The sequence below is a fragment of the Leptosomus discolor genome, chromosome 1, assembly GCF_034619465.1.
Source record: "Leptosomus discolor isolate bLepDis1 chromosome 1, bLepDis1.hap2, whole genome shotgun sequence".
Lineage (NCBI taxonomy): Eukaryota > Metazoa > Chordata > Aves > Leptosomiformes > Leptosomidae > Leptosomus > Leptosomus discolor.
The window spans coordinates 134,802,704-134,829,025 of record NC_141391.1 but is presented as its reverse complement, the minus strand read 5'-3'; the positions used below and the strand labels follow the sequence as shown (position 1 = coordinate 134,829,025).

Here is a 26,322-nt window from a genome sequence, read left to right as displayed (position 1 = left end):
CGTCCTCTGCAGTCTCTGTCCGTCAGTCCTATGTCACCCCTGCCAACAGCCACCACATGGAGATGAAAAGCAAAGAGAAAATTACTTTCAATTTCATGCTGAGCAGTTAGTTTCTGAAAGGCTCAGTCTGTGCATGGGACCTTATTAAAAGTCAGGAGACTAGAACTGTCTGTTTGAGTGATTTTTCAGGTTTACTGTTTTTCTCCCAAAACAGGAAAATTGCATTTAAGAGCACCTGGGAAAAGTAGCTATTTCACCTCTGCTCTGTGTATGCATGTACATATACACACGCAGAACTCTGCCCCTCCAGTAGTGGACTTGCACAGGAGGAGGTAGAGCACGCACCAAGGCACAGCTGGTATCTGGGGGAGGTGACCATCACACAAGTTGGCGCTAAAGGCAATTGAGGGTTGTGATATGTTCAACAGTTCCATTGGCCAACGGTTGCATTTAGAGACCTTTATCAAGAGTAACTGGCAAGGTTGTACTGCTAAGGGGGGGGTGGGGGGGTGGGGGTGAGAGGCTAGGGTCTCAATGCACTACGTTACTATCAGGAGACTGCTTCAAAGAAGAGCTTATGGCACAGGAGCTTGCAGGAAAGGCAGAGGAGATACAGCTGTCACAGCATTTTCAGTTGCATCTTGTACTCCAAACCTGCCTGGGTCATACTGCAGGAAGTATTAGGAGAAACCATGGGAAACATGAGAAGAGAACAACAGAGGAGCTAGAAGGTTTGTACATTGGCAATGCCAGAAACGGTATCTTTATGGGCTAAGCCATAAGTAGTTCATCAACAACTGGCACAATGGCAGCAAGGTCAGGGGTCATGCTTACTTTAATTCTTCTTCCCAGGTGTGTACCAGATATGTGATACCACCCACCCTGCCCCAACGAGGCCCTCACTGTGCAGGCACAACTGCTGGACTGTTGTGATCCCTCAGTTCATCCACTCAGGTGCAGGACCACATGGGCTCAACTTTAATATGGCCTTTGTCCCAGCTGGGGCACTTCCTTCCATTCAGCACCCAACCTGAAATATTGGGCAAAGGCAGGAGTCATAGTGTGGCAGTTCCTGTCCTTTCCTTTATCAAAAATTTGGGAGCTCCTCCACCCCTTTCTGAGGAACCATGTGCAATTGTAGAGATAGAAGGTAAGACAAACAAGGAGGGCATGATCCTGTCCCTCCATGGCTATCATCAGGCTGTGAAAGGTGCCTTGTCTTGGCTAGTAGTGGGGGTGGCTCTCTAGGCAGGTCCCTAGGCAGCACTCTCTCTGTGGAATGGTGTCAGGATGCAGCATATACCATGTCAAGAGTCTGTCTTGTGCTTCCAGAAGGGACTTCTCCAGACCTATCCTGGCTTCAGGCTACTACTAACAAGCCATCCCCCTTCTGGCAGCTGGGTATGTCACCCTACGAGAAAAAATATTACATCTTCCCAGATTCACCTTGCTCCTTTGGCTCCTTGAATCCCTTTCCTAACCTGCAATGAATACAGTCAGGGGTGGATGGAATGGAGCTGGGTCTGGGTCTGAGGACCCTTGTTAGCACAGGCTAACAATAGCTCTGCATTCTCACTACACATGATGCTCAGCCCATCCTTCTTCACTCATTTTGAGAGGCGCTGTCCCTGTCTCTGCCTTTCACCAGAGCCTTCCAGCTGCCTCCCTGTCTGCAAAAGAGACCCCATCCTAGCTCGGCACACCTAGCCACAAGCAACTACCAGTTCCTCTTTCTAGCTGGATAAATGCTTCCCACTGATTACCATCCTCCTTACCGTCTTTGCTTACATTCCCTCTCCCACCCAAGACCCATCATTTCCTGATGTCACTGTTTGTGTCACACAGGGGCTTGCTGCCTACCTCAACTACAGACAGCACTGTAGTCAGCCAAGGCTCGCTCCTCTGCAAAAGGAAATAAGGAAATCAGTCAGAGAAGAGTGTACAACGTCTTTTCTCAGCCAGAGAACTAGGAACCCAGCTCCCAACCCCAAAGCAGGAGGGAATCTGCAACCCACCTGGCTGGTAGTAATCATAGACTTTGATGCTGGCCGGTTTCAGGTTCTTCATCTGAATTACTTGTTCCAGTTGCAGAATGAAAGTCTGAGATTCATCATTGAGCTTGTGAAGGTGGATAGAAATTAGCAAGGAAGGGAGAAAGAAGTCATAGCATCTTCATCTTCCCTAGCTTAAATGTTTTCCTGCACTAAATCTCTGTAATCCATTAGAGATTCTGGATTTTAAAAATGGAGCACGTGTGAGGAATAGCAAATGCTAATCCAATGACAATGAATTTGGGCAAGCTTCCTCTGCCCACAGTTCTGCCAGTGCTCTTTCCCTATGCCTACCCTAGCCTCGGGCTTTTTACACAGCTCCTTGTCCTCTGGCCTCTTGCTCTCACTGTGCCAAACCAAATGCTTTTGGTTCCCACTTACCTTCTCCAGATAAATGTAGACCACATCATCTTTCACTTCTAATTTCTTAACAATGTTTCTGCGCTCCAGCTGGGATAGGAAACAATAACACAAGGAAATTTTTGAGCACTTTCCTGACCTGAGGGACCCTCTATTGTATTGAAGGGATGGTGTGGAGCTGGAATCTGTGTGGAACTGTGTCTTTCTCACGCATAAGGGTCTTAGTGGTTGTATCTTTGGTAATCCCTCCTGGACATTCCTTTTGAGCATCTTGGGGATGAACTATTCTGTCCCTGCCTAGTTAGAGGAATCTCCCACTCTGGGGGCAAAAGGCTGTGTGGATGAGTTGGTCAGCAAACAGGAGCAGGCACCAGTAAAGACTCTTGTTCTCTCATCTCACTGACTGCTAGACTGCTCTTAAAGACCTGCCTGGGGGCTGTGTAAATAATTAATCTTTCAGTTTTATGGCTTAGTTGGAAAACAATAATCTTTTTGCCTAGAACTAGAGTGTCTCTAAGAAATCTTGTCTTAGAATTTCTGGCAAACAAATCCTGGTGTTTAGCACACCCAGTAGCATATTTTTCTTCTGGACCAAGGCAGAATAGTGTCAGTGGGAGAAGCTGAATCACCTCTGATCTTCCATAGCCAGCCCTTGTGGGCCCTGTATGGAAATGAGAGGGTTTGGTTTGATTACAACAGCAAAAGGCCCCTGCTAATTTAGTTACCTTGTGGCCCAAAATGAACAGTTCCCAACAGGAGCAGGCAGGTTGGACCTAGTCACCACAGCTGCTTTTTTTTTTTTTTTATTCCAAAGTCCTTACCAACATCCTGGATCCAGGAGCCAGGATGAATCCAGACAGCAGGGAGACCTCCATGATCACCATATTGGATGTGACTCTGCTCCCGATGTAGCTGAAGAAGAATAAACAGTCAGAGGGTCTGACTGTGAGAACAAGGCCCTCCCAGTGCCACTTCCCTCCACCACCATAGTCTGTGTGCAGCACCCTGAGCCAGGTAGCCTATCCGGGACTGGGGACATGGCAGCCACTGCTCCCTCTTGCAGGATGTAGCCAGCACCTTCCTTCCCCACCCCTCCCACCTACCAAATTCACCCTCTGTCCTGTCCACCCCAAGTGCCAGGTCCCTCTGTTACAGCCCTGAGGCTTTCCTGGCTGCTGTCTCCAAGCACAGCAGGTCTTGCTGGAGGAGGAAACAACCCTTGGAGTCACCTGGCAAGGATGCGGACGGTGAGGACACGTGCATTGGCCTGGCTACAGTTGGTCAGCTCTGTCTTGACACGCAGAGTGAAGGTTACAGCAGCCGGTGGGGGAGGCTTGTGGTACCTCAGCACCATCTGCAGGGTGAGGGCCAGGAGGGGAAAAGACAGGCCAGGCATGATCTCATGCAGGGAGAAGAGGCAGAGTCCTCCACCTCTCCTCTCTCCCACACTCGTCCTACCACCTCACCTGAGCAAAGATGCAGCTGCTGCCATGGACCTGCACCAGGAACTGCCCTGGGACCTCTGTCAGTGCTGCCTGCTGCACCAGCAGCCGCTTCTGGTGGTTGACTTGGAAAGCCTTCCCAAAGCCCCTCTGGGACTTTACCCTCACCAGCGCCTGGCTTGATGTGCTGAATGTCCTTGCTGCGTATTTTGCTAGGGCTTGCAAGGCAACAACTGTGTCCTAGAGAGGAAGAGACAGTCACCTGTCTGAAAGCATCAGTTCTAGTGAAGCTGACTTGGAACAGGAAGACCTCAAGAGGACTTGCCCTGCCAACTTTGGGTTTAAAAGTATATCAGTCCACAGGGAGCTACTTGTTACCTGGGTGGAGGCAAAGCCCCCATGAGCGTTCTGCTGCCGGGTCAGCCACGCCACAATACCAGCTGCAATTGTCATGTCACCTGCATGCACCCGTGGCTTAGAGAGGTATGCCAGGAGCACGTAGGCTGTCAACTCTATGTCCACTGATGGGGTATCAGGCCAGAAGTCTGTGGAAGTCGGAGAGCTTGGCTTGGGGCTCCAGTGAATTTGTCCTCCTGCAGAAGGAAGAGGAGCATGAAGGTTATCTGAAGAGGACATAATTGGGGTTTCATGGGAAACAAAACCCAGAGTGCTCTCAGGGCTCCTTCAGCTCATTTCCTGTGCTAAGGCCAGGATCACTTTCTTGTTTATTCTCCAGGGCTTCATCTGGTCTTAGCTCACAGATTCCTACCTCCTCCCTCAAGAGGATCTTGAAGTCATCCAGGCTGAGGCAACTCTCTTTCTGATAAGTCACCCTCACAGCTTGTGAAATAACTTCCTCTATTTTCAGTCACACAGTGCAGTCACTGCACAAATATAAGGAATACGTACAAATACATATATAATTTCTAACCGCTCTAGCTGGGCATACATTACTCCAAATCCCAGCAGGTGAACAAGAAGATTACCCCAACCAGCAGTCAGCACCTGATTTGATAGCCTGTTCCTCCAGTTTGTACAATAGCTCCTGGGTTGTCTCATAGTCCCCAGCCAGGGCAAAGGCATAGGCCAGCATGGCTTCTGTGTAGATGTTGGTGATGTTGTGAACCCCCCGCTGCAGGCAGCGGAGGGTCGTCTGCATCAGCTTGCCCTGTGTTGGGAGAAGAGGAATGTGCCAAACTCTGACAGGAGCAAAACAGGGGGCAGGGGAGCTCATCACAGGGAGACAGATTATGTCTTCCTGATGTAGCTCCAGAGAAATCCATTAAATTACACACTCTTTTGAGAAAAAAGGTAGTGCAGCCCCAGTGTGCATAGGGACTCATAGCCTCCAAACACTATGGCACCATTCCAGTTTTACAGCACTGTCTCTTTTGAGGAATGACTTCAGTTTGGCCAAACATTGACTGCCTTCCAGCAGCTCCCTACCTGTTTCTGGCCTGGAGAATGCCAGCATTACAAGTTGATGTATCCCCACAGCAGTGCCCAGGCATGGGAGCATACAAGAGAGCAGGAGGGAGCAGAAGCGTGCTCACCTTCAGCGGCTGACCCAGCTCCAGCAGTGCTGCAGCGACATATGCCCCCAGGGAGATTTCATTGTCCACGCTGCCCTGTGAAGGGAATGCACCGTTCATTCTCCAGGTGGCTTTTGGAGGGTGCAGACAGTGACTCCCCAGAAGGAAAAGCATTTCTTTCATGTTTCCCACCCCATACCCTGCTCTTTTTAAGGCTGGTTGCACAGGTTGCAGGAGTGACTTTCCAGGATCCTTTGGGATCCCACAATCTTTTGCCATCACAGCATCTGTTCAGCCATTCCCCAGCTGTGCTGCCTGGCTTGGCCCTTATTTACCTTTAGAGAGGAGTGAAAGAGGCTCCCTTTGATGGCAAAACAGCCACTAGGTAGCTGGTTTTCCTCTAGCCAGCGTAGGGCATCCTTGACTTTCTTGTCATCTACATAGATGTATTTTCTGGCTTGGCCAAAACTCTTGACTACAAAAGCTGTCAGCCTAAGAAAAGGATGAGTTGTGAGAGAAAGAGAAACACAAAAAAGACAAAGAGAAATTCAAAGGCCTCCTGGTGCTTGTCCCTGAAGTTAGCACTGATATTTAGGGGTGCCAAAAAAGAGTCATTTTCATACAGAAAGACAAGCTAAAAGTGGAAATGATCCACAGGACCCCAGTGTCTCTTCTCCCTCAGCCTGGCTCCACAAATGCATTACTTGTGTACTACTGCTTTACCCAGCCATTTTACAGGTGAAAAACCTGTTGCCCCTTCTACTTTTACTCATTGCACTTCATCTCCCACAAATATCTAGAGATGATCTTGAATTCCCCATGTTCTTCCTCCCTTCCTTTCTGCAATTCTCTGAGTCCAGACAACACAGGTTCAAGGTGGGCCAATGCAGCTCTTTCAAACTCTCCCAAGCAATGCCCTCCCTGGTGAGATGATTTTTTTGTTGCTCTTCCCTGATCTACCTCCAACCAGTATGTACTCCTCTTGGCTGCTGGGACACCACCAGCAGTACTTGCTGTTGTCTGTGGAGCAACAGCAGGGCCATACAGACAAAAATGGACCTCCTGTCCCCTGGGACAACATCTTTATTGTTCTGCTTTCCCAGAAACTCTGCTGCCCTGCCTCACTGCTTTTTCAAGTGGCTCAAGTTCCTCAATCTGTCTCCCTATCAGAGACGTCCTGAGGTCTCCATCCAAAAGAAGGAACACACATCCTATCAACTTTCCCAGGCACATTAGCTGCTCTGGCCCAGACAGGGAAAATCAGGGGTGAGGGGTATTTGCAGTGATTACCAAGTGTTCCCTTCTCCATCTTGCTGCCCAAAGACACTGTAGGACCCATCTCTGTGCCTATAAAGAAGCTGCATCTGGTACCCTGGGAAGATGGGAACAGTGATTAATACAGCACAGTAAAACAAAGGGACCAACATGGACAGAGTGAGTGCAAGGGCAAGAGATATTGGTAGGCTGGACACAGGGGAAGGCAGAGGAGCAAGGTGGGTCTTTTGTACTTGCCGTTGCGCAGGAATCCTGTTGCCCTCTCCTTGATCTCAGGGGTCAGCTGCCTTGTCTTCTCCAAGTACTGCAGCACATAGACAATGGGGGTAAAGCGCACCATGTTCTGCTCCCCACAGCCATGGGGCATCTGCACCAGACGGTCCAGGTTCTGCAGCGCTATCCCCATGAGGTCACCTATGCAAGAGTTTAAGAAACAAAGCAAGTGTATGATTTGAGGTGCTTCCCAGCCAGGCAGCGGACAATAATGCCTTATCTCAGCACAGGAAGAAAACACTGGAGAGGGGCGGAAAGATGAGTAAACAACAGAGTGCAGGATAGAGAGTGGTGACTGTTTTGCCTTTTCGTAGTCCAGCATCATGATGCAGGGTGACCGCACTATGGAGTCCCTGAGGAACTTTCCCTTATCAGCTTTTGCAGTTTGAAAGGCTCCAATCATAACAAGTATTATTTGTAAAAGGCCATGAGGAGAGCTGCAGTTGCTCAGTGTGTCATACAGACAAATATAAAAGCACTTAGGGAAAGGTTGAGATGTTTCCGGTCTTTATCCAGGCCTGTTCTACCTGGCCGTGTGTCAAGCATCAAAATACCACTAAGCCAGCAGGGGTGCTAGTCAGATGGTCTGAAAGTGTCCATATGTCCTCCAGCCAGGCAGAAAAGCCTTGTATTTTGTTTCCTCCTTTGGGGCTCTGTTGCATAATAGCCATAGCTACTTACGCCAGGCCTAGCTTCATACCAGTTCTGGCATGGGGGCAAATGAGCCCAGTGTAAAGAAGTACATTGAATGGTAGGCACGTCTGGTCCCAGTACCCTCTCCAAAGTTATTTTGCAGCTTAGTAATTCTGAGAAGGATTTCTCCTCTCCAGGAGCTTCTGTTGTAGCAGCGAAACTTAACAGAGAGACAAGATTGTTATGAACTTCACTGATTGTATCTACACAGAACTAGCGGAGATCCCAAAGTCCCAGTAAAAATAATGGACTAGAGTCTCTGCTCTGAAGTTTTAGCTAGAAAAATAAGGATTATTCTCTTCCACAGATTACTTTTGCCGTGAAAGCCTAAGTGCTAATCCAAAAATCTGAAAGCCTAGTGTTGGAAAACCTTGCAGAGAATAGAAACACAGCATCCTCTCTTTTGAGCAGCTTCATGTCAAATGGATCCCCTGACACCATCACCAAGTTAAGCCTTGCTCATCTGTAACAGCAGTCAGAGAGCCCACAATAGAAATCACTTACCTGAGATGGAAATGGAAGCCCTGGCAGATCCCTTTACTACATTGTCAGGGAGGTAAAGGGACATAGGTTCTTCAGCCATGTTTCCTGATAACAACAGAATAAAGGTGTAGCATGAAAAATCAAGCCAAACATATATAACCAGAGAGACAAGACTGGCACAGATAAATGGGACACTGTCTACATCCCTCTCACATAGACTGCTCCCTACAATTCTTCATGCGAAGTTCCATTGCCTGGAAACTTCACAGGTTAGAAGGTGTGAGAGCTGCTGGCGAGGCTGAGGGCTCACTGAGCTTCACAACTCAATTCACTACACTTCACAAGCTTCACAAGAATCACAGTTGGTCATCACTCAGCAGGGGGACATCCTGAAGAGACTTGCAATACTTCACGGACAGGGTGGGAAGGCTGGAGCAGCTCTCACTGGTGACTATCAAGCCCCAGGAACGCCCAGGGGCTGCAGTGTGGGAAGGACACTGCAGAGCAGGATTTTGTCACCTATACTCAGTGTCAAATTCAGTAGGACAGCACATGTGGAAGTAATAGTTCTTGTTTTCCTGCCTAATAGGAAGTGAAATTTCCTATGTCAAAAATCATTTGAAAGCATTCTTTCATCAGAACTCCCACAGGTTAGTCCTACTCTCAGGTCTAGTTATTTCAGGCTGCAGAAACCACGCAGGCTGTCCACATACCTCCTCTCGGGCACAGAAGGGAGCTGTAAGACTTCTCCACTAATACGCCTTCTGGCTGCCAGGGCAGGAACATGAACATGGGACAGGAGAAACAAGAATATACACAAAATTCCCAAACAGCAGCAAAATTTCAGAGCAAGTTCAGGTCTGAAATCAGTGATTAGTCCCCAGGCTGTCAGGGACTCCATCCTCCTCACCTTTGGCAGATCTGCACTGAAGCTGTCTGCTTCACTGCTCAAGAGAGCAAGAGCAAGCCTGAGGGACAGGGCTCTCTGCTCAGTAAGCATACACAAAAGCTCATGTACAATGGGTGATTGAGCTGGGAGAGGTACAGGGAGAAACACGGATGTAGTGTATGAATGCAGCTCAAGAAAGAGTACCTCAAGAAGAGAATAGGCTAGGACCTGGAGCTGGACAGAGCAAATTGAGCCACAGCCTCAGAATGCTAATTCTGGCCAAAAAAATGAGGAGAGGAAAACATTTAGCCCAGCTCAGCCTCCCTTCCCCCATGAGCAGGGATACTCAAGAGAGAGAAGCAAGCCTGCTCTCATACTGACCCGGACCACCAAGTGTTTGACCAGCGTATGCCTCCGCCTCATGTTAGCTGGCAAGGGTTTCCTGCCCCCACACCGTGGCGTGGTGTCCAGTACCTCTGTCCTCACTGTGATATTCAGAGTCCCTAGCAAATAAATTGAACAGGGCTTGTTTCTTATACCTGTGGCAAAATGGAGTCAACTTGCTTTAACTGATAGTGGTCTGAGATGCTTCAGATGGCTAGTCTTCATGGTCTCAGTGGTTTGGCCAGTAAAGGTGAGCCAGCCAGTACTGATGGCTTGTTCAGACACCCTAAGCATCAAGGAACTAGGTAATACCTCACCAATGGTGACTTCATTGCACTACATATAACTCTAACAACAGAGGGTCCAGCAGCCCCTTGGACCCCAGTGTCCCCTTCCCATTGCATACGAAGCACAGCACCAGCAATACAAGGTTCCCCCCACCCACATTCATGCAGTCCCTTCCTCCCCAGCTGGTCCCACAGCCCTCTCCAAGAGTTGTCCATGCCACCCATTCAGTTCCTGCCCTCTCTGATGAACCTGCCTAAGAAGAGAGAAAGAAAGACATGATGGATTGCATGCTTGAAGCACCAAGAACAAACTTTGGGATCCAGAGGAAGCAAGGCTTTGCCAGCTTCTGTAGACCTCCTGCTCCCTCTCACTTCAGTTTTAGGGTTCCCCATCACTGCTCCCATTTTTGCTGCCATACCCAGCTGGACTGCTGTCACATTCCATGTGAAAGTCTTGGACTCCTCTGTACACAGACACTCCTTGTCCCTGCAGGACCGGCACGGCTCCACCTGGAAGCCTGAGGATTTAGCCAGGGCCACGTGGATCTGAGGGAATGACAGATGCAGGGGAGTGACTGGGCAACTCGGGAGAGATGGCTTGGCACAGCATGCTGTAAAACAGGAGGGCATGGTAGGTCTGTTCTACACAGTGTTACCTGTGGCACAGGCACACACCTGTATGCACTGCTGCAGGTAGTTGAATGCAGTAATTTTCAGCACAAAGGTCTCTCCTCGGATGATAGAATATGGCAGTGTCACATCCACAAAGAAGGGCTGGACTGTTCTGAGGATCGTGGGCGGGGCAAGGCCAAATCCCCTCCCAGCCAAGCAGAATGTCTTGACTTTCCACTTTGCAGCAGCAACAGGTGCTGCAACTAGGACACTCCGGCTGCCGTTGGAGCTGAGAGGAAGAGAGCACTTGCATGAAGAAATTCATCCCACCCCAATGCAATGGGGAGGGCTCATAACCCTGGGTGAGGGAGGTTATGCAGGTCCTCATGCTCAGATCAACCTCTGCTATGTTATCAATGACTTCTCCTCCAGTGGCTCACAGCAAAGCAGCTCTCAGCAATTTTTTCCCTAGAGCCATAAACCCTGCTTAAATGCCACCAGTAATGGCTTTATGCCCTTCTCCTGAGCAAGAGACTGTCCAAGCATTCAGCTCTCAGTCAACAGCATGATGTCAGTCAACAGCATGATGTTCTGGAAAGCAGCAGCACTGTATGTTCCTGAAAGCTGATACATCAGTCTTAACCTAACCACTTGGTTACAGATTTAGCTGGTGCACCCACCAAATTGAGATGTTAGTAGAGTGTACCCCAATATGTACCCCAACATGTGAAGATAGGATACTTGATGTTTTGGTCTTGAAGTGTATTCTCTTCTCTAAACCTGTGTAAACTTCAGTTCTGCACCTCAAAGTCTACTAGGCTTCAGTTTGACAGACTACAAATGCAGGGAAGAGACAAAATTCACATGCAGACCTCTCTTTGCACCTGTGGCTGGACTTTACACAAATGGAAGTCAGCCAAGACTCAATAACAAAGGGATCATCCTTCTATCCATTTGTGACCTCTGGCATCACTTACCCAACAGAGAACAGATTCCAGATCCAAGTTTCAGGGAAATAGTGGTGAAGTCTTCCATGGGTTGTAAATTGGGGTTGTTCCTTAGTGATTCTTTGGTCTTCTGTAGAAGGCCCCCCTGAAAGAAAGAATAAGGAGTCCCACCAGAGTGGGACAGGTGAACTCTGCCAATGATAGACAGCCTAGCACTGGGGCAAGAGGCAAAGCAAGCAGTAAGAGAGATGTGTAAAGAGTCTGGCAGAAGAAAACACAAGGGAGGGGCTGATTTGGTAGGAGAGGGAAAATAAGAAGGGAAAAGACAGTGGTAACAGGAGAATCAGCTTGCAGTGAGCTAGTTGCAAGTTTTCCAAGACTTGGTGAGACAAAGCCCCTTGCTGACCTGACCCAGAGTTGGTGCTAAAGAGACTAGGGACCTTCAGAGAGCCATTTTGACTAACACTTCTGTAATTCTGTGAATAACAATACTGTTTGCTTGTCTGCAGAAAAATCACGGCCCTCCGCAAGCAATGGTTTAAATGTGAGCAGACATGAGAGTTGGCTTAGAATGATTATCTAGTGCAAACTGAGGCATAGAGGAAGGAAGTGACTGTCCCTGCAGCCACAGGTGGGGACAGAGGCCAGGTCTCAGCACTGCCTGTGGGGTAGTCACTGGGAAACAGATCCTGGCCCACACTTGGGTTTGTCTGTGTCAGGAAAAGGAATGCCATCCTTTAATGTCAGAGAACATCCAGGTAGTGACATTCTTCAAAGACCTTTTTGTAGAGACTGGGTCATTCCTGCTGAGGCTGGTGGATTGGGCAGCTAGGCTGTGGCAGTAGCATCCATTACTCCTCAGAAAGCCAACAATATCCACAAGCAGCAAACCCCAGAGATCAGAGGGCTCTTCCGTCGTAGTGACCTCATGTCCCAGGTAGGCTGAAAGTGCATCTCACCCATGGCCGGCTTCCTATCCACCCGATGAAAGCACTGAGACGGCTTCTTGATTGCAAGGTTTGAGAAGATTTTCAGCCCCATGTTCTGTTAGGAAAAGAAGGAGGGCAGGTGAGGTAGAAAAACATCTGTGAGTGGGGAAGAGCAGCCACTACTCTTCAAAATCAATCTGAAAACCATTGGGGCCAGGATAGCCCACTGCCTGGGTGGCCCAGAGCAGCACTGGCCCAAGCAGACACAGTGCTGAGGGAGCCATGGCACAGCCTCTCCAATCCCTTCTTTCTCAGGAGGTCACTAAACAACCACTTCTCTTCTGGGGTACACAGGGATGTCTTGCTTCTCTTGATGCATTTCCAGTGGCAAGGGCACAGAGAAGAGGTGTCAGTGTCCTGCCTTGTCCCCTCAGGCACACTGGAGGGAATAGCTGGATGAGATCTGTCCTTTGAAGGCATACAGAGGTGTGATGGGGAGCACACATCCTATTCAGCCCCTGGGGCCATGACATGGGCCTGTCCACAAACACAAGATGTCCCTATGCTGTGAAAGAGCCTCCTAGGATGTGTCTCTATTGCTAAATAAAAGAGGACAGGGTCTGATGCCCAGATCCAATGCGAAATGGCATTCCCTGTCTTGTGTCCATGCTGCTTAAGGCTAGTCCTTTCTAGAGGAGATCTACCTTAAAGACACCAAGATACATGTCTGGGAACAGTCCAAAACAGTGCCAGACAGCTAAGCCATGTCAATGATCTGTGATCTAATGCTTGGGATCACTCCCTGTCTCTCTTTTCTCTAATACTGTAGACAAACAGTACACAGCCCAGGACCTCATTTCCAAGCCCTGGGTTTTGCTGGTCCAGGATCTCATCATCTTGCTTTCTGCATCTGTGGAGAGGAATACAGGTGTTCATGCCAATGTTGAGATTTTATGTCTCTTGAGCCAGCACAGCTAGGTCAGGACAGACAGCAGGGGCTGTCTGGAGAAGACAAGGCATTCTCAGACTGCTTGGGAAGAAAGACATCTCAGATGCTCATAATTTCAACAGCTCTGGGAAAAGTCATGAGGTGATTACCCGAAAGAGTTTAAAGATGTCAGGCTGAAAGGAATGCTGTGGCTTTCCTCGTAGCAGAGATGATGTGGACTGGGGCTGAACACAGTGATCTGAATGCTCTTCTACTTGGGCAGGGTATCCATGTCGGTAGGCAGTGGGGAACAAACCATAGACCTAGGGAAACTCACAGGCAGGGAAGAATCAGGCCAGGAGCAGTTACCTCCAGATGCTTCGCTCCACCCTCCCCTATCATACATCTGTTACTGCCCATCTCTCTAGGCAGACCCCACTTTCTCCTCCACACAAAGACCTCCTCATCCCTTAGCCTCTGGCTCCACTTGCCACAGCCCCTGCCTGCCTCCCCTGGCTCATCCATCACTCCTGGTTTTTTGCCTGGTTGCACATACACTCACCATTTGGCTTGTCAGCTCACTCTCTGGCCTCACGAAGAACATGTTTTCATCCACTGCCTGTACTGCACACAGGGAGCCGGGGGCTGCCTGAAGTCGGAGCTGCATTATTGACCCTGGGTGGGCTTCTTTAGCTAGGAATCCAACCTTGACCTTGAACAACACACCAGGAAAGGAAATATGAAAAAGAGAGAAAGACAGAAAAGACAGAAAGAGGGAGACCAACTGGATTCTTCCCTGCTCAGCCACTGCTATGAACAGAAGTCACTGCTGAAACTTTCCTGGTCCCTGGGCACTGTGCTGCAGACAACCCCTTCCTCTCTTCTCCCCAGTTCTCTCTTTGAAGGATCTGAGGGTCTCGTTCCCTCAGGCTGGCTGGCTTCTGCTTGTCAGCTTTCCCCCAGACACAGGAATGAGTCTCACCTGGTTTTCAAAGCACAAGGCAACATCAAAACGGATGCTGTCAGCTGCTACCCCTCCATTGGGGAAGATGGCGTACACCACTAAGGAAGGCGATGGGGTGAAGTCAGAAGTGAAGGTCAAAGGGATGAAGAAGGAGCCCTTCAACACTGAGGAAGGAAAGGCAAGTTGTTTTCATCACAGCCCCACTGAGATCTCCTTCTGCTCTCCTTTTTTATGCTTTATAATCTCATAATGTCAAATTAATTCCTGCTACTACTCTGTCTGCCCTCTCCCTCCGTTCTCTGACCCTAAGTGTTCCATCTTCCCACAGGTCCTCATAGTCTCTCTTCTCATCATCGTCTCCCTTGTTCTGTCTTTCTGGCTTCTTCCAGCTGACAGAGTTACTTCCTTAGCCTCCCTCTGTGCTGTTCACTGACTGCCCAGGACCTATAGATTCAGGGAATTTGAGAGAAACTCTGGCAACTCTCACCGTCCAACCTAGTAACCCACCAGGCACAATCATTTCCCATTGTCCTGCTGCCACAGACTTACTGTTCAGCTTCCCAACCTGGACACTCCTCTGGCCCCTGACAACAATTCCAGCCTTCCCAGTGACCTGCGGGAGGAGAGACACGGGATGAACAGACTGCTGTTTGCCACCGGAGCACAGTCACACTCATCCATGTGCATCTTGCTCTCCTGTGCAACCTCAGAAATAAAGTGTGGGTCACATCCAACCCCATACCTAGGGTACAGCAGATTTGTAGGCATCACAGTGAGAGAAGAGGAGCTTTAACATGTGAAATTCTGGTCTGGTCTGTCCAGTTAGGACAATGGATGGGTAGTGGGTTCACTAGAGATATGTGAGAGGCAGCTAAGGTATCTCCCTTCTAGTAGGCAGATCTCCAGACTGGACCAAAAACTATTTCCACTGAGCAGCTGTTCAATAACCAGAGTGAAAAAGTGATCCCCCACCCAGTTTTAAAGGCAGAAGAACTTGACAGCAGAGTCTTCACAAGACACTTCCCACTGCAGCCTTGGCAGAGGCTAAGGGAGGAGATGGGCTGCAAAGGTAGGAGCCTCCTCCCATCCATGGAGATGACTGGAGCCCCAATACCAGGGTCACACTCCGGTCAGGCTGAGCTCTACTGGGTGTAGTGTTCACCAGTTCTCCAAGGGCAAATTTTTCCTGACATCCCTCCAGAGATGATCTAAATTACACCCTCAACATTTTATTGGGATCTGGTCCCATCAGTGCAGCCTTTTACCCCAGGTTCTCTACTACCCTTACTCACATAATATGCAAAACTTATACGGCTGGTGTCTTCTCCCAGGTCATCCCGATTGAGTGTGAAGGTCACCTGGACATTCTTCTTCAGCCCACAAGGCAATGTTTCTGTGAGTGGTTGTATGTCCAGGAAGCTCTTGGTTGTCATGTGGAAGGGCTGCAGGTGATGGTAAGCATTTGTGTAACTGAAGTTAGTTTTTCGAGGTGTGTGCGTAAGATCCTCCAGTGCGAACCTTCCCTGAGAGGGGACCAAAGACACACAGAAAATAAGAGTTTCACACTTTAGTGATTTGTTAGGATGTCATCAGCTTGGTTTGGGAAAGGGTGTTGCTTGGTGTCTTCCTCCTGGCTCTGCACAGACAGAGCTGTGTGGGGATCCCAGGCCTGAGTGGCAGGGGGGCTGCAGGGCAGGAGTGGGAAGCACTGGCAGAGCTCAAGGATTCTCACTTTCCTGTATGCAGAGGTGGGATTTACCTCCAAAGAGACTGATGAGCTGTTCCAAGCAGTTGTGTCCAGGTTGAATGATGCCATTCCACTGTCATCTGTGATGTATGTTTTGATAAACTGACGCCTCATGAACTTTATCACAAGATAAACTTTTCTGTTTTTCATACCATTTCCATAGTGATCTTGAAGCTTGATCTGGTGACAACAGGGTGAGGCAGAAAAGCTGAAGTCAGGTATTTCTTCCAGTGTCATAGCCAAAACCTTCCTCCTCTGACAAACATAGAGCCTGCTGTGTAGGTGACCTTAACTTCAGCCTGGCCCCAAGAAGACAGAAGACCTATAAAACTCCCTCATCTCTAAAGCTAAGCTAAGAGTGATTAAAACCTGTCTGATACAAAAGGTGTGTGTGGCTAGAGCATGAGTAGCTCATCTACTAGCCAACAGCTGAGACATCACTCATCACTGTCAGCAGAAGCTGGAGGTCTAAACACATCAGGAAATCTGAAATTCAGAAACTGGAGATGCACTGTCAAGTAATGTGACACACTGCAAGCTAAAGTACTCTGTCTGCGGAACAGAAAATGGTTTGGGTCAGCAAAATTTACTAGACACTAAATTCCTTAGCAAATAATGGGGAGGGAAGAAGCAAGGGAAAAAATCACCTTCCCCCTGTAAGGTACTCCAGGGATGTAATATGCACTTGGTGTCTCAAACAGTGCCCTTGCAGCAGTCCTGGAGATGAGGATTTGGCTGGAGGTGTTGATCTGCACCCCTGTTGGAACACAGAGTGCAAGGAAAGCAGGATCAGTATTGGAGGTAAATACCGCACCCTAGTTTAACCTCACTTTGTTATTCCCAGCCACTCTTAAGCAGAGTGTCTCAAACTTCCTTCCCAACACCAGCAGCCTTCAAGGTTTGGAGGCTGTTCCTGTGGCAACTTCTTCTTTAGTTAAGATGTCTCCAAACCTCTTTGTGGCCTCACAGACCATGCTCCCAGCCACACCTCATCTGCCCGCTGCTGGCAGAGTAGCTCTCCATGGGCACGAGTTCCTCAAGGAGGACCACTCTTCATGTCCTGTAATGGTCCCAGCACCAGGTGGAGGAGAGGGGGAATTAGGCCCGCTCTGACCCTTAGACCCCCAGAATAGTCCCTCTCGCCTTTACACCTTCTCTGCTGAGCCCCAGGGTACCTGTGCCCATCTCCAGGAGAGAGGCTTCTGCATAGAGTTTGCCATCTTCCTCACTGTGAGCCAGGTTGAAGACTGACATGCTTACAGAAGGGGTGAAGCACCCCTTGCTCATAGTCTGCAATAGGAAGCAGTAAATATTATTGGGGCTGGGGAGACAGGAAAGAGTCAGAAGTGCAAGGTATTAGTCATTCTGTCATAACTGTTGACTGCAACAAATAATAAGGCAGAGTCATCTATAGATAGACAAGGTTCACATTTTAAATTCTGTATTTTCTATTTTTTATGCATGAATATGTGTAATTCATAATGTAGAAACAGAAAACAAAACATGCATCATAGTTTTGTCTAAGTCAAACTTCCCAGCTTTAGTAGAAAACTGAAGACTGAACTAACTGCATCACAGAGCAAATATATGAGTATTTTAATAGATCTAGCTAGAAGAACTGCTGAACCAAATGAAAACTCCGAGCAACAAATCATTTCCAGAGCTGGAAGACCACAACTACCATAACAAGTCGTAACAACAAATCGTAAAACATGAAAAGTTTTCAACCATATATGCTCAAAGGAAGAGCCCAGCTATAAAATACTTTGTTAGGAATGGAAAGATGTAATAAGGAAAACATAAAAATTTGCAATATATAAATATATAAAAAGAGAAAACAAAGTATAAAAAGCCACTGTGTGATTTGGCTATAGAATTAACTGTGTCTCCACCATACATTAGTGTCCTTGTGCAGCTCCAGGATAGGTTTACCTTAACACGATAATTTTGCACCTGAGAAAGCTCTGTTAATTGCTGTTTCTTACACTGCATCAGTTTCTGGCAAGTTATGCTTCTTTCCAGAAAAGAACAGAACTCTAAATCTTTCTGTGAAATTCCTTTTTTCTAGTCCCTATCATTAATAAGCAAAGTTACAAAGAAGAACTTCTGGAGGTAAAGGCTTCTCAGTTGGTCTAGGCAACAATAACTGCATTAATTGCATAAAAACAATTACTTATTAGTCTCCATATACATTACAGAGGTCAGTACACCTTCCCTACACAGCAGTTCATTCTGTTCAGTCAGCCCTTGATACTTAGTCCTGTGTGGTTCTCCTTCACTACCCTTGTATCTTCCAGTATTTTACTTACCGGACCACTGTATTCCCTGCAGATGTCCCTGCTGACATTTTGAGGGCGCCTCCTTGCCTTCAGGCACAAATTCACCCACACGGTCCCTTGTACTGCTTTCCCATAACTGTACCTGCAGGGAGAACACCAGAGGAGCTGCTAAGCAGAGGCATTGTGTGTTTTGCTGAGAACATTGCTCTACAGAGGTGGCCTTCCTGAAGAAAGTCTTAATGCAGCTGGTAAGCAGACAGGCATGAATGAAAATATAGCACATTTGTGTACTTAGGGAGTACAATAGCACAGTGCTACATCCAACAAAGGCAGAAACAAAGTAAAGGACCCACAGTCTCCAAAGATCTCTCACTTCTGGGTGTCTGCTCTCCTGGAACTGCAGGCAGACACACAGAGCTGACCTGAGCTGATGTTTCCATGCAGCATGGAGCAGCACCCAGTAGAGATATTAGCTCAGGTGTGAAAGCAGCAGAAACCTGTGTCCCTGCAGACAGCAACAGCAAGTGCATGGCATAGCAGTAACAGAGCTACAGAGTGACCTCAGACATGCCTCATGGGCTTATCTCATGATATGGACTCTTGCTTCCATCATCAGACCTGCTTTGCTTTTTTTTGCATGGTACAGTAGAAGTGTGTCCTTGTCAGTGTGGACATTTCCCCTGCCTGCCTTGTTGCCTTTCCCTGCTTTGACTCCTCTCTGGCTTTCGTTTTGGAGCAATGCTTCAGACAGTATCAGTAACAGCAAGACATCTATGACCCCTCCTGGGGATGCAGACTGCTGTACTGTTTTCTACTAGAGCTTCATATGGTCTAATTTTAAATGCTCCAATTAATGAGAAATTATGTCAGACCAGCAGCAAAGAGACGTCAAAAGTCTCCGGACAATCCAGTCTTAAATACAAATGAGCCGACGCCCTTTATCTGTCTACAAAGTGCTTTCCGGATCATTCTCCATCTTCCTTTATGCTTACATCATCTGAGGTCATGCCTTCCTTCACACCCTCATCTGCTCAGTTTTTGCTGATGACTACATAACTAAACCCACCTGCTGCTTCTAAGAAGGCAGTAAGTTCAGCAGCACGTAAGTGAGAAGGAACAGCATAACCTTCTAAAGAACACCAGTTCCTGCTTCTTTACCTCAACAGATCAGTCCCATATAAGATATGCATTTTTCCCCACATAAGATCTTTCAAGGCTGGACATACACAGCTTCCAGAGCAGGGTATCACTCGTCTAGGACAAGTCTCCCTATAACTGGATGGTCTCTCCCAAGTGTGGCTCGTGTATCTCTTCCCCAAGGAAGAATTCATCAGTTTGACTCTTGCACTGTTTGGGATTCTTCAAAAGGAATAACTGTGTTTGGCCCTTCTTGAGCCACTTCTCCTTGATGGATTCAAGAGATAGGAGACATGTGGAAGGAGAGACACAGTTTTGATGAGCTCTTTCCTTTCCCTTGAACATTTTTCTTACCTGCCACATACACGCAGTGGGAAAGTTTTATCTGAAGCATAAATCTGAGCTGGTCCCTCAAAGAAAACATCAAACTTTTGCAACACTGGAACAAAAACCACAGAGTTACTCCATCAAAGGCAACAGACTACCTAGACATGGGATCACAAAAGGGAAGAGTGTGTTCAGGTAAGGCTGGAGTCCCATGAAGGAACATGTTCATGAGGTAAAAGCAAGGACTTAATTAAAACCATGAAAACCAAAGAAAGAATCTCCTTTTTCCCCCTCAACATACGAACAGTCTCGCAGAGGTCTTTAGTGTGTTCTCACTCTGTGCCAGCCTACTTGGTAGCAGATACCTTCTCCAGGAATCTCCAGCACAATCTCCCTTGTCTTCATTTCTGATATTGCCCACTTTGTACTCTATAGATTTGTGTTTAATCCTAGCTCTCAGACAATAAATCTTAGTTTACTATGTTTGGCTATATATTGTTATACAGATAGAAACAAGCAACGTTTTCCATCCCATTCTTTGTTTTCCATACTCCATCTTACCGCGTTCCTCCACCTTAAAGGTACTGGACACTTTTGGGTTCACCACGGTGATGGTGTAACTCCCCAGAGAGAGTTCAGGAGCTAACTGGAAAGAGAGATCTGCAATGCCCTGTTTTGGTCTCACATCCAGCCACTGGCCAATGCGGTTTTGGTTTGGGTCCTGTAGTCCAAGGGAAGGAAGGAAGAGGCAGTTGTCAGCAACGCCTGCTGTTCTCTACACAGAGCCCACAAAGGTGTTCCAGAGGTTTTCAGAGGCTTTCACAGGTTCCTGCTGGTTTTTTCCCCAGATGGTGCTGAAGCAACCTGAGTGCTGGAGCACCAACAGAGGTGAACCCAGCCCAGCCATGGTTACTCTATTCTGTACTGCCATTGAAAAAGAAGGTATGAAAGGTCCTGACACATAGACTCCCCAGTCTTATGTAAAGATGAACTGCAAGACTTAGCTAAAGCCTGGCTGCTGTTCCTGAATGTAGAAATGGATGGAAGCTGAAACATTTGGATCGTCAATGCTTGTTATCAAGAAGCATGTGGACAGAGTATATGCATGCATGTGTTTACACAGACCCTAAGAAGAGCAACTTGACTCAGTAAGGCGGCAGCCTAGGTACTATCCATACTGAAGTACCTTTCCTTATAACATCTGAGGAGTCTGAAACACCCACCTGGAGTTCCACCACAGAGTACTGCAAAGCAAACAGACAGCAATGTCAGAAACTGGCATGACATAGCAAGCTGCAAATAAACTTATCTTACCCAACTAGCCCGTGTGCTGTGACAACACCACCAGTCCCAAGCATTACATTACAAGGAGCTTGATCCTACTGAAACCAGGAGAATGGCTTGAAAATAGTAAGGAAAATATGTAACATAAAAATCTGTGGTATTCTTTGGATTTGCTTTTTGATCCCTGAATTTTTAAGATGCATTTCCATAGATAATCTACAAGAGTGAAAGCCAGAACTTACTACTAAAAGAAGGAGAAAAGTAGAGACACTTAAAAATACCATCATCCCAAGTTCACAAATACTAAAAGGCATCAGTGTTGTGACATAAATCTCAAGAATTAGAAAAACTGCATCACCTATAGGAAGAATAGACCCATATTTTCCTGTAAAACCGCTGGCCTAGGAGGTAAAACTTGGAAGTATGAATTACTCCTGACTATGGCTGACAGTAACAGAGAGAAACAAAGAAGGACATGCTTCAGCCCTTCTAGGCCTATTAATTCTCTGTTTGTTTTTTATATCACTGCAGCTATCAGCCAGGAGGCAGTAGTGGTAAAGGACATGTGATTTGGGAGCACAAGGCATGAGGAGACAGGAGCAGGGGCTTGAGAGAGTAACTGGTCTGTAAACAGAAGGCCAATTGTAATTCACATTATTCATCATTCTAAGCTATCATGTAAGTTATCATAGGCAGATCTGTTTTCACTGAAACAAAAAAAAAAAGTACAGGTTAACTATCTTCATAACATTAATCTGATGTCAATGCTAAAACAAAACGTGCTGATGAACAGCACCTATGTTCTCTCCAACCCTCCTAATTTAAAAGCTATATATTATAGCTTTAACTCTGCAATGCACTCAAGCCTCATAGTAGCTTTAGTTAAATATGACCTTGAATTTTCATCACAGTATTATTAACAGTTATAATGATAATTTACTTATACTCACACATAGACAGCAAACATTTATGGTCGAATATCTTCATAAACCAATTGTAGGCATGGAAGCAAATGTATCGTCTACTCAATTATCTAACTACTATAAAAGATGTGACTTCTCTGTTGGGAGGAGAAAGGAGTGCATGATCCTAGGCTCTCACCAATAGCCCAAAAAAGAGGAAATGAAGTCAGCGATAAAGAAGCCGGAAGGATCTCTTATTTCAGTCCAGAGGGATTTGATCCAACTCCCTGTGCGTGCGTGCCTTTCAGTATTTATCTGGCATGATACAAATTCCTGTCAGCTCTCCTTAAATTGCTTGGGGACAGAGTAGTGTGAAATAGCTACAGCTGAAATAGCTATAGCTGCCGGCTGCAGGTATAATTACTTACTGTAGAAAGATGCTAGTCTTGCAGTTTCCTGGCTAGCACATATGCAAGTCTCTGGCAACCTCTCACTCTCTTGACATGGGGAGAATGAGCTGCTGCCAGCAGCAAGTCAGTATAATTTGGTTATACTGGTTTATCTCTTTTCTTTTTTTATGATCACTTCATGCATATCCTTTCAGATATCAATTGATTTTTCTTAAAATTTTGCAGATGCATCACAGCTTAATTCAGACCTTCAGACCCTCTGCCACCCTTAGATGCAACACACTCAACAAAGTGGCAAGCTTTTCACAGTGGTGGGAGGGAGCTTCAGGTCTCACCGAGTCTGTACACAACTTGTCCGGTAATTGTGCGACGGGCAGCAGCCCATAGATGTCCCCAGAAGCCCTGCCTGTTTTTTTTTTGGCGGGGGGGGTGGGGGGGGGGTGGTGTCAGATACGTGGAGCTCCTGGGCTGCCCTGTACTAACTCAAATAGCAGGGAGTTCTGGCATGCTCCCCAAATGCCAGCAGCAGCCATCCTGTGAGAGCAATAGCACATATAAGCAAACAGGCAACTGCTGTTCCAATTTAGTTTAGTAGAGGGCTGGTATTGGCCACCCTGGGTGCTGCAGACATTGAGACCATCTAAGCCTCCATGGCATGGGACTGGCAGAGGAGGCAGAACTGACAGAAGGAGCCCAGAGACTTCCTCGCCTCCACTTAACGGGCTTTACCTTGTTGTTAACGGGAGCAAAATCTTCAGTCAAGGTCACAATCCGGAATTTCACTGGAGGGAGAAGAGCACATTAAAGAGACAGAGTGCATTCGGGAAGAGAGTTGCCCTGCACTTGCCTCACCCCAAAATCACAGCACCTCACACTGCCCTACTGGCAGCTCCACATCAGCCCTGCAGCCCCCCTTACGCCTTGCTCAGCCCTGCTTACCACCTTTTCCCCTCAAACACATGGCAGCAGCCCAGCAGCCAGCCTCACAATTTGGGGTCTTTCCCATAGGCTACACCCGAAGTTACCCTTATGTTGCCTGGTTTGCAGTGTAAGCAGACTAGTTCTACCTGGTGCTGGTCGAGAAGACCACGTTCAGGTCTGCTTCCTCTTCTGAGCCAGTCCTGCTCCTAGAGCCTGTGAGATCAATCCTTCCAGTCCCCTCCCACCCCTAAAATACGGTGCACAGATACCTCGCTCTAGAAGGCAGCAGATAGCTTGCCCCTCCATCCCCATAGAGGCCTCATGGCACAAAGCACTCAGCAAGGCACTCATGGGAAATTGGGAACAAAGTCCATGCAGGTCAAGGCAGGGGAACTGTCAGGGTTCTCCGTGCAGTGCTCACCTGTCTGTCCTGGGTTATAGACAGGTTTATCCATCTGGATGAAAGTGCCTGTGCCAGTCCTGCGGATCAGGACTTGCTTCTCTTCATTTGTACTGAAGTAGTGGCCATTGGAGATCAGTAAGTGGACAGTGCCCACCTCCTGGCTGCCTGCAGGCTGGGGGACCTAGGACACAAAAGAGAAGACACCAGGTTAGCAGGCAGTAGGAGAGCACGAGATGGCATCAGAGCAGTTCTCTTCTCCTTGCTTCTGCTGCTCCTGTCCAGCCTCCTCCCCATCTTACTCTGAAGGCCAGCACAGGATGTCCCTTCAGTGGATGAGGTCTGTGCCTATTGAGGAACAAGGGACAATTCCTTTGCACTTGAGACAGAACTTGGACAAGAGGAAAAGGGAACCTGTTCTGGCACAGAAATTGTGTCTGCCCCTTCACAGGGCCACTGTTAGAGCCTGCAGGGAGCGAGATGGAGAAGACTTAACCCAAGGCAAGAAAAGGTCTATGTTGACGAGAAATCTCTTCCCTAGAGTGTGTGGGTCACAGAGGCTGAAATCCACTCTTACTCATAAGTGCAAACCAAGAAAATAAGGTTCATGAGTTTGGCAGATCAGAAAGACTTGTGCTGAGCTTGTGTGAACACCCTCCCATTTCTTTCCTAGTCCTCCAGCACATTTTCCAGCCCTCAAAGAGAAGCTTGGATGGAAGCAGACATGGTGGGAGGCTGGCTGAGATGAAAGGTCTGATTCTTCCTGCATCACAATCCACAAATGATACCTTGTGACAGTGCTTCCTTTTCAGAGGAGAGAATGAGCTGCACAGCTGCCATTTGGGTGCTTCTAAGCGCCTCTATCCTCCTCAGTCCTCTGGTGCCTGGCCAGGCAGCCTCCCCTCAATGTGCCACCAGGGTGGACTGTGAGATACCCAGCAGGAACAGTATCATGCACACAGACAAAGGCAGGGAGCAACAGCACCAGGTTCCCACTAAACAGTCTCCCTGACTGCATTTTCTCCTTTCCACGCCCTCTCTCCTCCCATGATCCTCATTCTCTATTTCTCTGGTGAGAGGAGTCATGAGCCATAAGAGCATGCTGGTGGCTACCAGGTAGAGGTCCCTGCCAAGAATGATCCTGACCCGAAATTTAGAGCACTCGAAGATCCACTTGTTCCGGACGACCTTGCGGTAGAGGCTGAGGTTGCCAGATGTGTGCACAAGAGTTAAGGCCACACGAATAGGCTTCTCCACCCCACGGAGGTCCAAGCACACCCTCTGGGAAGAGGGGTAAGGCAGTGCAGCTGGAATGATGATCAGGTACCTCCTGCAGTGGGGAAACAAGACATGACATCCTGAAAGTCTCACCCACTCTTGGCACTAATAGCCTACGGTCTGAGAAAGCAGGAGGGTTTACCACCTCTCTGGGGGCAGGAGGTGCTGCTCTGCTGGAGTGAAAGGGACAGATTAACAACAAGACTGTGAATGTCTTCTAGTGATGATGGAAGGTATATGATTAATTTCAGATCAATACAAGAGAAATACTTTCAGGTGACCTCAGGCAACACTGGTGCGTACATGGTTTTGGAAGATGCTACAGTAGTGCAGAGAAATATATACAGCAGAGACCAACCCTGCTTCTTCAGAGGGAACCATTCTTAGGTGTTCCCAGTACACATGGAAAACACAACAGTCCAGCCTCTCAACAGAAAAGGATGCACCCTTCTTGCTTTGAGGCAGCTCCTCAACTACCTTGGCAGCAGACTGGTTCCTGCTTAATTATCCCCAGCCCTGCAGTCCTTTTCATTTGCCCCTCACTTTATCCTATACTTTTCCCTTCAGCCTGCCTCAGACTGCAGTCCCTCACTCTTCTTGTTCCCACTGCCAGTCCTCACCTACTTCTTGTACTGCAGCGACATCTGTGAGAGCTGTTCCCACCTTCAGGAGGATCTTGTGTTCACAACAAGGGTTGTGGAGTGCTGCATACCACCTCACGTCTATCCTCTCCAGGAGACCCCTCACAGAGTCCCACATTCCCTCCCTGCTATCCTGGCCCCTCCCTCAGCATCAGAACTATCAATCACCAGATTTTTAAATGGCACTTACGGTTGTGCCACTATCCCCAGGGTGTAGAGCAGGCAGCTCAGGAGGAAGGGAGTCCACATTTTCATGGGAGACCCCCAGAGAGGTGGATTCCTCTGGAGGGCCGGTCAGGAGATAAGTTAGGATGCAGCTTCACTCCTTCCAAGGTCTTCAGGCCACCTGCTGTTGCCGTTTCTCCCAAGAAGAGAAGCAGCCCCAAAGTTTCCTTCCTTCTGCCTCATTCCTGTGTTTATAGTGCTGCAGGCACAGGGTTGTACCATTCAGAATGTTGCTCAGCCAATCCAAGCCTTTTTGGACTCCAGCCTCTCTGCTCTCCTACTCCCCTGTGGATGGACCAGCATCATTCAGACAAGTTTGCTTTTTACTTAGCTAAGCAACAGCCTGTTTCCTGTTCACTGCACTGACCCTGCTCCTTGTGCCAGTTGCAGCCCCAGTCCCATTGTTTTGCCTCCACCTGGATTGTCCCACAACCCCTTGGCATGTGCACTCAGCTGGAACTCACGGTGAACTCTTGTGGTCATACTGTCCCCAAGCTTTCAGAGCCTATAATTCCAGAGGCAGGTCTCAGTCTTGAACTGGAAACTAGGCTTTGTACAAAATAAGTATATAGCATAGTGCTCTGCTCCTTCACAGAGTGCTGCCTTAGCCAGGAGGAGACCAGAGAGCAGGCAGAGCTGGAGTCCTCACCTTATCTCTGCCCTACAGGTATATCAGTTTGAAGAGTGAATCTAACAGCTGCAGTTCGCTCCTGCTATATCAC

The 26,322-nt window shown here is 47.9% G+C and overlaps 1 protein-coding gene across 1 annotated transcript; it reads right to left on the bottom strand.

Annotated features, from left to right (window-relative positions):
- Nucleotides 1-1,861: 1,861 nt before the first annotated feature.
- On the bottom strand, nucleotides 1,862-26,083 carry LOC104352637 (alpha-2-macroglobulin-like protein 1). The gene is made up of 33 exons (XM_086460886.1): nucleotides 25,968-26,083; nucleotides 24,603-24,786; nucleotides 23,478-23,640; nucleotides 22,865-22,917; nucleotides 20,101-20,314; nucleotides 19,567-19,651; nucleotides 18,106-18,217; nucleotides 16,972-17,086; nucleotides 16,444-16,553; nucleotides 15,809-15,976; nucleotides 15,342-15,572; nucleotides 14,599-14,662; nucleotides 14,068-14,213; nucleotides 13,648-13,797; nucleotides 12,188-12,272; nucleotides 11,259-11,373; nucleotides 10,345-10,570; nucleotides 10,089-10,215; nucleotides 9,380-9,501; nucleotides 8,823-8,877; nucleotides 8,131-8,214; nucleotides 6,898-7,074; nucleotides 6,676-6,757; nucleotides 5,721-5,877; nucleotides 5,407-5,481; nucleotides 4,859-5,021; nucleotides 4,232-4,446; nucleotides 3,878-4,093; nucleotides 3,641-3,765; nucleotides 3,233-3,323; nucleotides 2,433-2,501; nucleotides 2,016-2,118; nucleotides 1,862-1,902 (listed from the first exon to the last, which is right to left on the bottom strand). Exons 1-33 carry the CDS (start codon nucleotides 26,081-26,083, stop codon nucleotides 1,862-1,864), a joined length of 4,239 nt encoding a protein of 1,412 aa, XP_086317012.1.
- Nucleotides 26,084-26,322: the final 239 nt, after the last annotated feature.